At 44.1% G+C, this 17,999-nt stretch overlaps 1 protein-coding gene across 1 annotated transcript; it reads right to left on the reverse strand.

Annotated features, from left to right (window-relative positions):
* Window positions 1-1,589: 1,589 nt before the first annotated feature.
* Window positions 1,590-4,067, reverse strand: LOC139912545 (carbohydrate sulfotransferase 1). The gene is made up of 2 exons (XM_071900379.2): window positions 3,914-4,067; window positions 1,590-2,722 (listed from the first exon to the last, which is right to left on the reverse strand). The coding sequence occupies exons 1-2, from the start codon at window positions 4,050-4,052 to the stop codon at window positions 1,590-1,592; spliced, it is 1,272 nt and encodes a 423-aa protein (XP_071756480.1). The 5' UTR covers window positions 4,053-4,067.
* Window positions 4,068-17,999: the final 13,932 nt, after the last annotated feature.

The following is a 17,999-nucleotide window of genomic DNA, read 5'->3' on the forward strand; positions in this document are numbered from 1 at the left end:
AGAGGAGCATGACTGTTCCACTCAAATCACGTTCTTTTCTTCATCCTGGAGTGCCTTTCTTTAGCTTATAGGCACTGATGCTCGCAGCTCTCGGGGGGCTACAATTGCAGCCTCCATGGGGTCGGAAGATACAATGCTCGCATTTGAAAGGCTGGAAAGTCACAGTCAATCAATGGCTCTGCAATGATTCATGCAATGAGTTCTTCCTCAGAAACTACTTCCAGCATTTATCTCAAGAGAGCAGCTCTACACGGAAATAAATGGGCTGGTGTCTGGAGATGGCATGCTTCGTTTCTCTGTTTAGACACAAAGGCCAATTTCAAATGGCACGGCTGGCAGAAAAGCTGCAGCTGTCTAATCTGTGGGCTGTGAGGTATACTCTGCTGCAAGTCTCACATGTAATAGTTAGAACTATGGCATTGTCTAACTGATCGTATTATCTTTATTATACTTTGTAGGTTCAATGTTAGCTGTCACCTAAAATACAGCCATTGTTCTCCTGAGTCAATAACATATCTATTCTTTCCTCCACATCAACAAGATTTAAATTTGGCTTAAAGACGGCCCAGACGCAGTGGGAATACAAGATAACAGATGATGAATTTGCAGCTTTCTCAGTTTTCAGCACTAAAACACAAACATTCCAATTTCTTCTCCAACACTTTCTGAAAACTGAAAAAAAATAAAACACTTCAAACAACTATGATTGCAGAAAGATTTCAGCAGTGTTAGATATGTATAACGTAAATATGTAGATATGAATAATTTATTTTTTAAAAAACTAAAAAATATAAACAGTATAGTGACACTGACAAAAATGTAAAAACATATCCAGTACATAACGTCTGCACATTTTCAGCAGGATAACACTGTTATTAATATGTACAGTGAAAAAAAAAACAATATCCCCTTTCTGTATGTAGATTCTCATTGCAAACAGAGCTGCTGTGCACTGCACCAGCAAAGATTTTCTACCTACGACATGTGACATTTTAATCCTTTTCTGAAATGCATTAGAGAAACTTGGCAGGCAAGCACTATAATTTTTATTTTACAAATAAATCCCCTTCATCTCCTGTGTGTCTCACCTTCAAGAACATCACTTTTTGTGTGACTTAAGGTCAGCTTTACTTTGAAATTGTACCTGAACCTTTTGCAATGTGTTTTTTTTTTTTTTTTTACACTTAAAAGAAAGTTAAATAGTGAAAAAACAGCAAAAAGTTCCAGGAGAAGAATTAGATCATACCAGTTCACTGTTCATCGTTTTGCTGTACAACTCAAGAATACAGAATATTATTTGAGCGGAGTAATACAATCAGCACATACAGCAATATAGCCTTTATTTTGGATCAATACTTTCTCTAGCATCAACTCTTGAAATTTGGCACTTTTAATGTCCATAACAAAACCATAAAAATTGAAAATACAGGTGATAATAAATTACTTTTCAAATCATCAGAAGTTAGAGGCATTATTCAAAAATAAGATATGTCACATTCATCATATCAGCATCATGACAGAGGGGCAAGTCAGCAGAAATAAACTAATCATCAAGCTTCTTTTTTCTCCTTTCCTCACATCTCCCACCCTCATGTGACTGGCTGAAAGGTCCTGGGCTCCACTAAACTGCGGGACAGGTTCCGGAGCTCGGCCACAGAGCGGACCTGCCTGTATCCCAGCAGGGCCAGCGTGTCGCTGCACAGGTCCTGCAAAGTCCTGACGATGTCAAAGCCCAGCCGGAGCCTCCAGCTCTCCGCTGTGGCTCTGGAGTCTCTGGTGGTGGAGTAGCGGTAGTTCCACTCCGTCAGAGACGACGCGTTACTGTTGGTGTTCCTCGCGATCCACGCCCGCACCCTGTCCTCCATCTCCAGCCCCACGAACCTGTAGATCTCGGTGGCCTTGTCCTTGGGGTTGAAGGCCAGGTCCTCGTAGCGGACGAGTAGGTAGCGTCCCCGCAGCCAGGCGGGCCTCTGCAGCCCCGTCTCCGCTGAGGCCGCCATGTCCTTGCAGGTGCTGGTGATCTGGGACAGGTCCACGTACCGCGGCTGCCGTCCCGTAGCGTTCCATATTTTCCAGGCGCGGAACTGGTCCGAGAAGGCCATCATGCGCGAGGCCAGGATGGCTCTGGGGTCCCGCACCAGGTGAATGATCTTCAGGTCCAGGCGAGGGTCCTCGGTCAGGGTGCGCAGGTCCCCCACCTCAGGGACCCGGACCGTCTTTATGGCCACATGTCCCCTAGACAGACACGAGGCGGAGGCCAGGGTGAGGTTCAGCGCCCCACACTTCTTAGGACACCAGGTTTCGTCGGGCGGGCCGGTGGCTGCCGCTCCTCCGTCCCCGCCTTCCAGGCAGACCGGCGGGGAGCAGAGGGCGCGGCTGGAGCTCCGGCGGAAGAAGGAGCCTGTGACGTGATCCTGCGGCTCGGGCCGGATGTAGTTCTCCAGGAAGTGAAGGTCGCAGGTGTACAGGTTGAGGAGCAGGTCCCTGTACGCTCCCAGCAGGGCGCGGCGGTCCAAGGTGCGACGCAGTCTGCTGCTGGAGTTGGTGAAGGCCTGCTGGACGTGGTAGAGAGGCTCGAACACGTAGAAGATCCCCGGGTGCTGGTTGAGGAGCTGGCCGGTGAAGGAGGAGCCGCTGCGGGTCGTGGCAAACAGCAGGATGTGCTTCCGGGACGACTCGACAGGCGGCCAGCTGTCATCGCACAGCGCTCTCCACCTGGAGTCTGAAAGAGGGAGAGCGAAGAAGTCATATCCTTCACATGTGTGATTTATATCATGTGATACTGACTTCAATTCAAGCATATTTTACGTTCTTTTCACATGAACAGCATAAGATTCTGTGGCAAGGTAAAATATCTCCATTGCCAAGCTCAGTCTCTGCGCACTCAATTTATTATGCAAATGCAATACAGAGTTAAATCACAAAAAAATCCTTTTGGCCATAGTAAATTGAATAAAACAAGTATTGCAATCAGAGTCAAATTGAATCACAGTATGTTTTCTTACAGAAGCTGAATAACAGCATTAAAAAGCATTATAAAACCCATTACGACCTATTTTTCTCAAGTTGTGGCAGAGCACTTTCAGACATGAGGAAGAGGTAATTAAGGTCGTAAAAGTGAAAGAGAGTCAGTTTTCATCATAACTTGAGGCCAGGAGAAAGTAAACTACAGAATCAAGCCAATAAAGCTTAAATAATTTAGAGGGTAAACATGCATGAGTAAGATGCTTGTCTGCTGGTGGTTACCGAGGGGGATTATGAAATGGCGGATCTCTAAATATAGCGCAAATAGCTAACATGTGTAATTACTGCTGATGAGGAGTTGATTGCAAAGGGGATGTTACTTTTACACGCAGGCGCTCAACGCCGGAAAAGTACAGCTGCCCTATGAGAGCGGATTAATGGAGATAAATTGGGGGATAATTGCAAAATGAATCACAGATATTTAATTTCTCTATCCTCCCCTGTTCGTGGGAATTCCCCTGCTTAATGATCTGTCATTTGAGCTCCTCTTTCCCTCTCCTTCGCTTCAGTCTCAGTGTGGTGCCACAGTTTGATTCCCCTCCAAAGACACTTTGTTCCATTCCTTCACACTGTATATAATGCTTTGATGAATCTCTTGGCATGGGGCTTTTTTCCCCCAACTGCTAAAGCATTTCAAATATTACTAATCACACATTTGAAGTGTTGAACCATATGTGTGTGTATGCCCTCTGCTGGTGATTGTCAACTGAATTCTATTATAATGCAAGTGAATTTTTATGTATTTATCTTTTTGCAGTGTATGGCTCTGCATAGCTTCATACATGCTGTGTTGAATGCCACAAACAGCCGCTTGCACTCTCTAGCTTTCTGCTGTGGATTCTGCTGTGCAGTATGTGGGACTAATGATGGCGTGGCTGTGGAGGCGTACCTCTGGGGCGTCTGGTCTGGCAGCGGTAGGCTCCCTGGCAGGGTCCGGACAGCGAGTCCCTCAGGGTGCGGATGGCCGTGTACTGCACCCCCAGAGACGCACACACCAGCAGCAGCACCGTCTTCCAGGAGCACTCCATCCTGCCCCGTCCTCTGCCGCTACATCCTTTACGCTGACACCCCCAGGGAAGCACAGAGGCACACGCTTTGACTCCATTCGTTTGTTTTTTTTGACTGAGCATGTGTGTATTTCAGCTTCACATCCACACAGTTGGACCCATTCACACTGGGAGCTGTCCAGTTAGGGGCTAGGAGCCAGACTCAAGGGCACATCAGCAGTATATGTTGAGGGAGGGGAGAGTGTTTCTCTTTCACTCTCACCCATCCAGATTTTCCCTGCCACTGACATTATATAGAAGCACAGTGCTTAAAGCATAGCTACTGTGTTTCATAAAAAATACAGAATCCAGAAAAGGGTGCTTTCTTCACAAGGGGGGCAAGGTGCAAGGTAGATTGGAGACACTTGGATTGCCCCCAATTAAGGATTTTAAACATCTTATTCAGGAACATAACGGACAAGGCCCTATGTGACTTGTTGTAATGTTCATCATATGTGTTTTATGTGTGATATGTGTGTATGTGGCCAGGTCTCTCTTGTAAAAGAGATATTATATCTCAAGAGACTTCCTGGTTAAAGAAAGGTTAAATAAATAAAATAAAAGGACAGCACCTTTCAGTATTTCTACAATTTCAGTGAGGTTATGTCATGTTGTATTTTTATCAGGAGCAATATATTGTTAGTAGTCTTATATAATTTGAATTTGTGTTATCAGTGATCGGGTTAGGCATTTGATTCCCATAGGGACCACTTATTTGTTATGCGGAAAAATGTGGTTCAAAGGTCAGATGTTTGCTGGATAATGGTATCAGTGTCTACTTTAATGTGGCTACATAATGTAAAAGGAAACGTTACCTAAAATAGTCAGTACATGCAGTACACATAGTGCTATACGATTGCATTTGCTTTATATTTTTCTTCTCATCTGGGTAATTAAGCCCAGCAGAAAGCTATACACTCAGATAAATATAGCCATCTTCACTTACATGAGAAGAGAAGTTTCCTCTGTGGACTGCCACTGGGCTTGAAAGAGCTACAGGAGATGTGATTTTCCAAATGGATTTAGAAAAAAAGTGCTGCCATCCATTTGTCCCTATGCACCAGACTGATGGTAGGTAATCACAGCAGATCCCTAGGCACCAACCATCTCTCCATCACTCGAAATGGCTGCATACAGAGGCCATCATCATCAAAGCCATAGGTAAATATACATCATATTATCGCCAAAGATAAATATTGCTCTCCCTGTTGCTTCCCCACCCTGTTTCTGTCATTCTGTCTCTCCAGTCTGGCTCTTGTTCATTAATGATGTTTATGTGTTCCTGGCAGATTCATATCCTCAGGAATGTATCACACTGAGCAGAGATCGGCTTTTGATGTTCCATTAATCACAAACAGTGCAAAACAAACCAAAGACATTTACTCTGTGGGTGAAGGGAATGAAATGGAGCTGACATCATGATCCATTCTATTTGAAGACTGCTAAAAACACCAATCAGAGGATGAAAACACGGGGGGAAAAAACTTTGTTTCTCAGACTGGTAGTTACAGACAGAATGATAGACACGGAGACGCTGGGTGTCTCTTATTTCAGCACACAACGTTTCAAGCTGCTCCGTCTGTATGGGCATGTGCGGAGGGATGGGGAGTGGGGAGGCAGACGAAAAGACAGAAAATCTAAGCATGAATGACTGCAGATAATGAGAAACTTTGACCGAGCCTCTTACCATCCTTGACACTCGGAGGAAGAAAAAACCTGTCAATTTGACAGTCCTGTCCTGCCATCCCTGCCCTACATGCACATGTACTGCACAGCTGGCTGACCAAAGCAGATCAGATGATTCCTCAGCGACAGGTTTTGTTTTCCTTTCCAGTCATGATCGGGGCTCCTCCGCTGCGCCCCCTGCCCTCTCGAGACTGAAGACAGATGCTTCAATGGATTAAAGCAATTTGATTTGCAAGTCCTCCCTTTCCCCCCTCGCTCATAACTTGTCCGGCGCGGGGACTCGCACCACGAATAATCCACATTCAGTCAACAGCTGGAAGTGGATGGAGGCTTTACATTGTCTCACCTGCTGTACGTTTCATACAATAACAGCACTAACAGGGGATAAAAGCCTCAGGGACGGGATCAGCGAAGATTACACTGTGTGGCGCGCGCTCGTCTGGCAGGTTGGCAGAGTTGTAAATTCAGTGAGCCGGGCCTTTGCTAGTAAGATAAAATAGCTGGGAGCAAAAGTGTTGGGAGATAATGACATTTGTGCGTGGCGCTGGAAAAGCAATTGCTTCTGTGGCGAATAAAGCCAACAAATGGGGTTAGGAGGTAAGTGATGAGGGTGGGACTGAGGGATTTGGGATGCAGGTGATTGAGGGATGTGACAGCGCCACAGATTTTTCTATTAAACCACCTTACTGTGTTCTCAAATCCTCTGAGCTAAGCTGTTTATTGGTAAAGCCAAGCTGGATGCTCAGTCCTCAAAAAAAGAAAAAAAAAAAACAGAAAAAGGGATGAGACAGATAGTTGAGCAGCAGTCAACATTGCAGCCCTATGGCATAACAGTTTGAGGAGTTTGTCTCTCCAGTCACATTCACAACATATTTTTCTAGTCTGTCTTTCATCATTCTCTCTCTATTTCTCCTTTCTATCTGTCTATCCATCTCTCTCTCTCTCTCTCTCTCTCTCTCTCGACCAACAGCAGAGTGCCACACACACACACACACACACACCTACACACACACACACACACACACACACATGCAGTGCCACAGGCAGAGCAGCTGAGAGAGCAGAGCAGAGCTTTGCAGCGCTGAGAGGAGCAGCATCTGACCCCGGGCTACAGACTAGCGCTCTGTGATATGAGAGAAGATGAATCCTCGTCCTACATGGTTCCTCCAGCACACAGAAAAAGAGAGACAAATAAATATATAAATGAATTAAAATAAATAAAATAAAATAATAAAAAAACACACACATACACTGCCACTTTGCGATGCAAGGGATCAAGAATGATCTAATCCAGTCCGTGGTGAATATATGAGCGAGATTGGTTTCAGTCTGATTCAATGCAAAAGCAGCGCAAGCCGCATGCACGAGACTGAGGCATGCATGCTGTTCAAGAGCAAAATGAAACAGACACACAGGCTAATGTAAAGTTTAATGATGAACAAAATCGGAGATAAAATTAAAGTTAAGAACAAAAAAATAAAGTAGATGGATTTGGAACAAGAAAGCTATATGTTATGCTACAAGTTCTGAGCTGTAACCCCTTCAGTTACATCTACACATACTGTAGTCATCTAACACTGGTTGTAACACAGATAGGAAGCATAAAAGCCCATTAAAAGCCTGCTATTTGGATGTGAAAACAGTGAAAGTAAATTGTCAGTGATGGACCCCACTATCGCGACAGAAGATGAACTCCATCTGAAATCTTGCCTCGGGTTATCACCTTACGAAAAACAACTGTGTTCCCACAACACATTTTTAGAATGTGAAATATCACAGCGAAACTATAAGTCCCGAATATTACAGTGGTACCGCGGGAGGTAAAAAATACCATAAAGTCCGGTAAGGTCATATAAACTCACCGCTGACACACTTTAAGTCACTGTAGGAATATCAAAGGAATATTCCGGGGATCTTTTCCGTTAGGCTTACTTTCACTTGCAGATCATCCTGTTTAATAGATAACAGTTCACAGATCGGCTGCCGCTCGCTGCGCGTAAAATGCACAATAGATTACGGGCTACACCAAAATGATGCCTTACCATCAATGCACTCGATCAGATATTTCTCCAGTCATTCGCGCTGCATTTGTACAAGAGTCTCCGTGAGGCGGCGGGATCCCTCTGTCGCCTGCCGCTCGTGTCCTGCAGAGCCGAAGTGGAATCAGCGAGCGACCCGGAGCCGACTGGCGAGGAGATGCGCCATGGATGGAGAGCAGAGCAGAGCAGAGCAGAGCAGAGCAGAGCGGCGAGAGGCTGAGAGAAGAGGCAATGCCTTACCCCGCTGGATGTCTGCCTCCAGAGACCAGCCAGTTGATTTCTCTAGATTGGCTGCAAGATTGCCTCGCCATGCATTACGCTTTGATACTGTAGGCTGTGTGGGCTCACGTCTTGGAAATGCATTTGATCATAGCGGGCAATAAACTGGGCAGTGCAACATCAGTAAGTCCAACTAACAATTGGCCTTTGTTGCATCCTGCCAGTTTACATCTGAAGTCAAATGTAACCCATATTTTATTGTTTGTGGATATAACTGGAAACTAGATCAGAAATATATTTCCTGGAGGCAGGTTTCATTGTCTGCACCATCCCAGCCTCAGCATGGAGGATGACCTCAACATCACACCAACACCATCAGAGACTCATTCCACTATCTCCGTCACTGTCATGCTCTCCGCAGGGATGTTCAGGACCCACTACTTACCCCTCAAATGGAGCAGCAACAACAGGCGCGTGCACACATGCACACACGCACACACACAAGGACAGAGGCCTCTCCCATGAGATTACAGTGACACAATGACCCCTATTTTTCTTCATTCCAGTGAGGATGACTGCTATCATCGGGCACGTTGCCCCTAATACTGGGCTCACTCCGCTGCCTCTCCTGTGTGGGGGGAAGGGTGCTATCTCATCGCCCCCGGGGGTTACTTTGGGGTCAGACTTAACCAGTGACAGCTCCATTACTCCTGGGAATAGGGTCGATTCTGTTAACAGTGTTTCAGATTTATCTCCTGGTGTGACAGAGTCACATTGGCCACAGCGTGTCTCCTCTGAGATTCCACAGGGAGATTGGTGAAACAAGGCAGCTGTCTTTGGATTTTCATATTTTCTCGGTGTCCCGGTTTTCCAGATGCAGAACTTCTACCATATTGGACACATTGGATTAGCTGCCAAAACATCAGAGCCGTTCTACCCTCCATCAACGGAGGATTAGTTGTTCCAACTTTTATGCCCTTATCTAACCCTTGTTTGAACCTTTCAAGTAAATAGACTGAAGCAAAGAGAGGCAGAAGCGATCTAAGAGAATTGGAGCGCTCGCATCTACCTACGCAGATCTGGACGGAGCAACGTTGTGGTTTTTTTGTGTGTGTGTGTGTGTTGGTGTGGAGCCGAGGCAGCCAAAGGTTTACCGTACAAGCGCACACAAAGGAGGACGAGCTGCCAAGAACGCCCAGTGAGTGATGCAAGAGCGTCCTGTCCTCTGCTCCTCTCTGCGCTGATCCCTCGCTCTGCCTACCTACAGCATCGATCCTCGGCTCTGAGCAGCCGAACGCCCCCACGCCTTCTCGGAGAGATTTGAAATAGGCAATAAGAAAAAAAAAAAAAAAAAAGTTTCATTTTCTGTGAGGGAGCTGAATCCTCCCTGGGCCTCCCTGTTTAGTTATACCCACACTTGATCCTGCACTCTCTCACCACGCATGCACACATGCAAACAACACAAAAACAGACACACACACTGGAGATTTGCAGTTTATTTTTTCTCTGTCAGAACTATCTGGATCTAAACAAATGCCCCACCAATCTGAGCTCTTTTTATTTCCATATCTCTATGATCCACACCATATCCGATCTTTGACACGACAGCAGTCTTTCATCATAATTCGGATGAAAGTGCTCCGCTGAAATCTTCTCCACTGTTCGGGATAACCTTGTCTCCCAAGCTCATTGGCAGCTTTTCTATACGCGGGCTTGCTCGGCAACTTCTGCGCCTTCCACTTCCTTTTCAGATGCGATCCGTCAGTCAGATTATCTGTCAGTCAGACTGTGTCGAGGGAAAGCAGATCTCATACAAGTTATCTAAGGGAGGAATTTTATCTGTGAAGGCAAGTTAGTTTCTGTGCGCGCGCCATCTCATCTGAGCGAGCGGGAAAGCAGTCCTTCATGCAACCCTCCCTTGCTATAGTGCAATAAGCAGGTGAAAAGAAATCTCATTTCACCCACTATATGCCAACAGAGACAGCTAAATTTAATTCAGCAAACAACCAGCACAGGGCACACAGGCAAACTTCCTCCATTCCTCACTGGTATTGCACTTGGAACATCTAAGAACTTCTCCAAAGTTATTGCTGCTTGGACTGTAATAACATCATGCACTGGAAATTATACATACAGACATTTTCTGTACACAAATTTAATAAAGGATATATAATGTTTGGATCATTTTTGAAGTAGGATTAGCATTTTCTTCTATCGGTGTAATTTCTCCTCTCGTTTATCAACTTCTGAGGAGGCGCCTAGTTGTTTCCCCTCATGTTTTCCAATAGATACGGCGGTTTAAGCCTAATTTCTCTGGACCATTAACGGGAGGTCAGGCCTGAATGGAGCGACGCTGACCCCAATCAGACTTCAGACTCTCAGATAGTTTGCCAGTCTGTTTGGTCGCCTGTTATCCTGATGCCCGCAGAACCCCTGACCCAGCTCGTCTCACTTGTCTCTCTGCTGCCATTTAGGGACGAAGAAGAAGAAGAAGAGGATCATCTGGAATAAAATTTGTCTGACCCTCAGGATGATCCCATCACTGGCTGTTATCCATGAAAATTCCAACTTACAATGGGAGTCTTTATAAACCAAAGCCTTCGGCTAACAGTGGCGATCCCGCCCCGGCTTGTGAATTTCTGGCTGAAAGGCTGGGTTTATTAAATTTAGGCTGGACCGCTTGCAGCCGAGGTACTGCACAGCGCAGAGTGAGAGAGATGCGCTGAGCCAAACACAGGATGATGAGAGAAAGAAAGAGAATGTGGGACAGAGAAAGACATGAGGGAGGAGAGAGAGAGAGAGAGAGATGACACAAGGGGGAAGAGAGGAGGAGCAGGAGGGGGGGAGAGAGAAAGTTTACACACGCCATCTGTGCATCGAAGGTGTGGCTGCTACTGTATTTGCTTGCGTTTGTGATGCATGTCTCTGTCTGTGATTGTTTTTGAATGAGAGATCTCTTGAATATAGATGGTCTCATTTTCACTCCCCTGTCTGCTGAGATCCCTTTTTTTTTTTGACTCCAGCTTTAATCTAACAGCATCTTCACATGAATGAACAAGTCTGCTGTTGTGTTGCTGAACCCTGCTGTGTGCAAAATTCTGCTTCAATTGTAATTATCTGCTGTGTGTACATGGGGCAACTCAGCGCCATTCAGCGAGATTAAAACTTTTTTCCCTGGCTTTAAAGGCATCTCCTGGCACCCATCGAGGCTTTTATAGAAGATTCCCGCGCTTCTGACATGCCAGAGGAAACAATTACATGACTAACATTCTCCTAGTCCAACCGGTTGATGGCTCTTTCCACTTGCGATCAGATTTTTGAAAAAGCGTTCCCTGACGACACATCAGGTCAACAAAAGTCGACAAACTAATTTCGGCGCAGCAACAAGGCCTCATAAACACAATGAGCACAATCACACCATGGGATTATAAACAAGATGATTGCTTGTGATGCACAGTTTTATCACACAGGGGAGTTGGGAGCTTTACAGTCTGACAGAGAGCGAGTCTCCCAGCATCTCAGCCTCCCTCTATTTTCTGGGTTATAGACTTTATAAAATCAAAGCTACTGAAAGCCTTTGAGACTTCCAGAGGGAAGTCGGTTTATTGAGAGCGTTTGATTGGGCCCGGTCTCGGTTGGATTGCCCTTCTGAAAATAACAGACATAAATTCCTGCGTGGCTGCGATCCAAGCAGACACCTCCACATGTCTGGATACCGGACGGACCGCTATTAGGAATGAAAAACACGGCCCCGAGTGGCTCTTCTCTCTCCTGTCTGACATATTTTTTTGTTCTGGACCCCCCCCCCTCTCTCTCTCTCTCTCTCACCCCTGTTCCCGGCACTTTTCTCTGTAAAGCCGACCCATCAGCGGTCTCTCTGGTGCATAATTGGGGCCATTAGCACAACGCATCACACACTCTCAGACTGTGCGGCGAGGCAGCGGCGATGGCGAGATACCCTTCTCCCTCTCTCCCGCTCCCGCTCCCTCTCTCCCGCTCGCTCTTTATCCCGCCAACTGTTTCACACTCACAGGGCTCGCAGCCATCACATTTGTGGGAGTAATGGGCCCGGCAAATTACAGCAGATCGCGCCTCAGCAGGCTGCGCCCGGCAGCCACCGGGGAAACAGCGAGCAGACATGCTGATTCTACAGTTCCATGGCCCCCTGATCGGAGGGAAAGAGGTGCCATGGGACGGAGGGAGCCAGGGAGGGGATCCTGCTAACATCTGCTTGCTGTGATTCTGATCATTGTTTTGGCCGGAGATAGGTGCTTCTCTGCGTGTGAGAGAGAGAGAGAGAGAGAGAGGGAGGGAGAGAGAGAGAGAGAGAGAGAGAGAGAGAGCGACAGAGAGAGAAAAAACTTTCGATAATCTGTAAATTGGGAGTCTGGTCACACGTCAAATGTGTTGTGCAGAGGTTATATGGGTCCAAGTGAACAAAAGAGGCTTTGAGTAAGTACTTGGCTTGGCATCATTTCCTGCATGATTTCATTGATTTTTTTTTTTTTTTTTGTATCTTTAGTTCTGCTACGGATTGCTCTGCTAATCACTGCCAGTTCCTCAGTGTGCTGCTCTGCGTCTCGGTGCTGTAATAACTCACAAAATTTGCTCACTTAAACACAGACGGCGGACACAGACACACGTGCGGGCGAACATGCACTTGCGAGCGCACGTACACATAAGCCCCCCCCCTTCCTAATACACAGATGGTCTGAGAGATACCCTAACAATTAAGCTGATCCATTTAAAGTCTCTCACTGTAACAACCCAGAGGAAGCCTGCTGTTGGATGCTGCTGCTCTCGGAGGCACGCGGACTCCTCCGCCGGGCCTCTCAGGGCCTTTCTGTGTGACTGAGTCTTTTCTTAATTACACACGAGAACATGGAACAGCTGCTGCCCCATCAAACCAGCCTGTGTTGGGATATATGTAAAGAAAACAGGGAAATATAGAAGACCCTCTCTCCATCTGACTCTCTCATATCTATTTCTTCTGTGCTTTCCTCACAGTAGACTCTGTTTGTATGCATAAACCTGACTAGTCACTGTCTCAAGCTGTCAATTACACTTTGATTAAGCACTGTGACTGCCATTTGCTCTGCCATATGACACTGCACATGTTGTCCTGCGAGTATTTATGATCTTTAGTGTCATAATAACGCCATAATCTACATTTTTTTATGAAAACGGAGGGTCACCTTATAGGTAAAATGTCCAAATTCCTCTTCTTACAGTGTTGCCATCTCACTCTTAGCTATCATAGTTAATTCATAGCTCGGCTCTCCAAATTGTGACTTATTCACAAAACTGGTTGATTTAAGCCCATGTATTTTTAACATTTTGGATGCATTTTTAATAGAAGTGCTTCATCTCAGGATTGTGAAATTGAGAGTTGGGAGACAATGCTAGCTGATAGTATAAAAAGGAAACATTGGGGATGTGCAAGGTTTTTGCAGGACAGCATCATATTTATTTTTGTCTGTTAGAAATAACGCCAAAAGAGGAGCTGATATTGTCAGCATGTGAACAATCGGTACAGGATTTTTTTCTCTATCTTCCAGAAATCCCACCTGTCCTAATCCAATACAGTCACAGTTTCTGTAAAGCCAGAACCAGATAAAGAATAATATTGGCCTGACATCAAATTAAGAAGGAAGATGGAATTGAATTTTGTGTATTGCATATACCACCTGAACAAATATTTCCTAACAGAAACCATATTTTTGATAGGATCTATCGCCGCTACTGTGGCACAAGTGGAACATAAATATTTATCAAGGCTCAGAAAGGTTAAGTGTGTGGGAGTAATAGAATCTGGCAGCTGAAAGTGTTGCTGAAGCATGTCTCCAGATTGTTTTGCAAGATGGAAAGCTTCAAGTTAGGGGATAATACCACTCCAGTGACAGGCCGGGCCACTTAATGGCCTTTATATCACCAAACCTGACTAAAAATAGCTTTTTTATGTGTTGTGTCATACCGGCTGAAAGAAAAAAAATTGAAAAGGCCGGTGTAAATTCGAAATACAAAGCAGATCTATTTCAGAAGCAGGATTTGCTGTGTGTGGGGCGAATGTTCCCGACATGGTTTAGCTCCGCTCAGCCCGCTTGGCTGTCTGAAGCCAACAGGTCTCAACTCAGCTAGAAATGCTTGGGAGTTGATGGAGTGGCACCAGAGAGGGTTTCTGCCACCATCAACAACACAGAGTGGGGGATTTCTTGTGAAAGAATGGTGCTGAATCCCTTTTTATGAGTTTCAGAGATCCATTAGAATCCAAGTCAAAGTGCATTGAAGCTGTTCTGACTGATATTAAACTATGCTATGTGAGTATTTACTATATTTTGGTTGTATGCACATAATATGAATGTTCAGTGATCTTGCGTTTGACTGACTGCATGTGTCTGTGATAAAAAGAAAGAGAAGGACAAACAGGTCAGGCAGCAAAATTTGATGCTACAGAAAATTATTTACATGTAAAATACAATGAGCCATACTGCAGCTTGTTCCTGCCCCACTGCATTGGCATTTTGGGTATGCAAGTGCCAAGAGCGTGTTGTCACTTCAGAAGTCAGAAGTCGGTCTAATGTAACTCTACCGTCAAGCCTGGAGTCATTAACAGGAAAATTAATCCTAGCTCAGCTGGCTTGGTTTATGATCTTCTGCTTGATTTTGAAACATTTGATTATTTAACTGAGACAGTGAAACATTAAACCCCAAATAGGATCAAATCTATTATAGTCAAATTTAAACATTACAACCAAGGTGTTTCATTCACTTACTTGTGCTTTGAGCAGAATTAGATAGTGTGTGTTGGGTCTGGCTACTGTAACATTTGAGATACTTTACACTTAAACATCCCCTTCCAGGTAATGCACAACTAGCACTGAAATAATCACTGCATCGCCTAGCAGAGATTGATAGTTTGTATAAATGTTGAAGAGCGTTTTAGAATACGGTTGAATGAGTAAAGATCTTGAATGAGCAAAACATTATGTATGCATTTCAATGGTAACCCAATTTATTGACCAATTTAACTTGCAACCAGGCTGCTATAAATGGCAAAATGCTAGATGCTTGATGGCAGCTGTGTAGCTTCGCCTGTGGAAAAACTAGACATCTGTCTTTAGAGCTGATTGGTATGTAGCAGGTCAAACATCATGGTAACGCTGGACACGATGAAACATTCTGCGTAGCATCTCAGTAACTAGATGCAGTTTTGCTCTAAGAATAGCTCAGAGTAAACAGTACACACATTTTAGGTGCGATCATACAGTGTAAAAAGAAGAAGTATTCAGTTCTCATGATTTCAAGTTTCCAAAGTTTCCCACGTACCCTTGGGGGTGCTACATGTACAGCAGGCATACCCTAGTTTGAGAATAACTAGTGCAGCATGACTTATTTATTATTTATATTTGCTGTGAATTCAGACACTCAACAAGCGTGGTCAGACAGTGAGAGGGAGACAGGAGCCTGACTTGGTCCTGGTGTCACTCACAACCTGAGGGAGAATACATGTGTTTACCGCCTCGCTATGGAGGAGCTGAGGTTTTCCCTTTAGCAGCTGAACAACCCTGCCACCCTCTGCAGATCGCCTCAACATTGTACTTTCCGTATAAATGGATAATTATTAGCCATTCAAAATACAAAGGCAAGCCATTGTCTTCTGTTTTTGTACCATTTCTAACAGAACGAGTCACGTTCAGATTACATGATGATGAATCATTTTCCAGGTTCTGATTTTGAAAATGATTAATTTAGATTTTTCCCAGCCGGTTGCTAAACATCCAGGTAGAGACTGTGGGGTTGCAGCTTGTTTCTGTGCATCACTAGTTGCCTACATATTTAAAAAAAAACATTCATCTGGCTCACCATGAGCTTGTTATAAAGCCCAGGAGAGTGTTGTGAGGATCTGCAATGACAGCCGCTGAGGCAGCCGGTTCAATGCACCAGGTCTCACCGCTGATATTATGTTAAAATATACACATACCATCATATCATGTGTATTATATATGGACGTATGAATATATACTGTATGAACACAGCGGGCTAGTCGAAAAATAAATAACACATATAATCATTTTAACATACACTTCTCATCTAATGCTTCACAAACATAAACCACAATACTGGATCAATACCGACGTTCACTCTCCAGTCTGTTGCTTAACTTGCACTCCTGGGCTATAAGTATTGATTCAGTACTGTGGTTTATGCTTCTTCCATGGAAAAATAGAACCAGCACATCAAAATTTAATGTACTCATACATGTGCATGTGTCATGTGTACTGTTTATTTGTTCTGTTTGCTTTTCATTGTCAAATAATATATTCCAATCATTGGAAAACTTCAAAGTATTGGTGACAGTTTGAGTCTGTTCCTTTGATTTTCTGTTGTCTCTGAAAAAAATAAAAATAAAATTTATGTGTATATATATATATATATATATATATATATATAAACAGATGCTGTAAAAAGGCCCGGCTTCTTCTGACTGCTTGAGCACTGTATTTGTATCACATTGTTAGTTTTTTATGGTTCATCTAATTTAACAGGTGTGGTAATTCCATTAATAATCCTGATTTCCTGGTATGTGAGAGGATATGAAAGTTGAAATAATACTTAACACAATGTCTGGTTTTACTGGAGAGTTAGTTAGACCATTACTGCATGATAGAAAAAATGATAAATTAAACTTATTATCATGCCTCCACTGGAGTGTTCAAACACATTTTTGGTGTTAAATTAGAGATGGCAGGATGCCAAACAATCACATTTTTTGTTATAGCAGAAATATGATAAAGCGATGTAGTATATATAAATGTATAAATTCGTAAACTCAGTAAAATGACTAGGAAAGAAAATGTGGTCAGATATAGTAACAGACTTTTCCAACCAATACTAATATTTTGAATGGTTTTTATTTGAAAAAGTCACCCTGTTGTTACATTCATCACTTGCGTGTGCAGTATAGTCGTCCTGAAATAACATTCAACTGATTTGAAGCCTTTGACAAGAGCACACCAGGTACTTTTTTGGCAAGAACTGGCATTATGCACTGTGCTGACAGGAGAGCAACCTGACTGGTTTTTAGTCATCATTTAATGTCACATTACAGCCATACCAGTCGGGCTGTCTGTGCCAGAGATCTCCAACTATCTGATACATAAAAACATCAAGTTGTCTTGTTTATCTGTATCGACTAGTTCCTTGAGCCTTCACATTTCAAACCACTTGCCCTAGATATTTTTGAAGGGAATGACCTGACCATCAATCAGCTGTTCATGCACTGAAATCTATGAAAGCACATTTGTCATTTCAAAACGAAGAGAAAGATAGTGACAGTGTTGCCATTTGTTGTTGTTTTCTTTATATTTTCAGTCACAAGCCAGAATGGGGTTTTGAAAGAAGCAACTGCACTAAAATGAATCCACAAGACAAAATCCAGCATTAGTCATTAGCACCTAGGAATAAAAAAACCCCCTGACATATACATGAAACTGGAAGTGTAAAAATGTTTGAGATCATTTCACAATCCCCAAATGGTGAAAACAGAGGGATAAGGAGATGATTTATGTACCAATTTCATTGCAAAGTCAGTTCAATATGAAATTCCTTACAGGCATCTTACAAAAGCTGTTAAGCATGATATTCATCACCGGGATTTAACCTCTCAGTACAGCTGGGATCCACATTCATTTCTACGGCCTTATTCGCAGCAAGTCCAGATCCGGAGGCTGCTCTTCTCTGCTTCTGAGAGGTCCTTGTCCTCTTCTTTATTGCAATCACTGCTGCAATCGCCCCGGCCACCAGCACAACCGCCAGTCCTGCCACTAGGGCATAGACAGTAAGGTTAGAGTCTGCAGGTGGGTCAGGTGGGCTGCTCACAACAGTCAAAACGGTCTCCTGCTTAGAGATGCACTCTTGGCTATCGTTATATTCATCTTCCTCATCGTAGTCATCTTCGTTCTCTAGGTATTCGCCATCACCCTCC

Source organism: Centroberyx gerrardi, chromosome 4, assembly GCF_048128805.1.
Source record: "Centroberyx gerrardi isolate f3 chromosome 4, fCenGer3.hap1.cur.20231027, whole genome shotgun sequence".
In the NCBI taxonomy this organism is placed as follows: Eukaryota; Metazoa; Chordata; class Actinopteri; order Beryciformes; family Berycidae; genus Centroberyx; species Centroberyx gerrardi.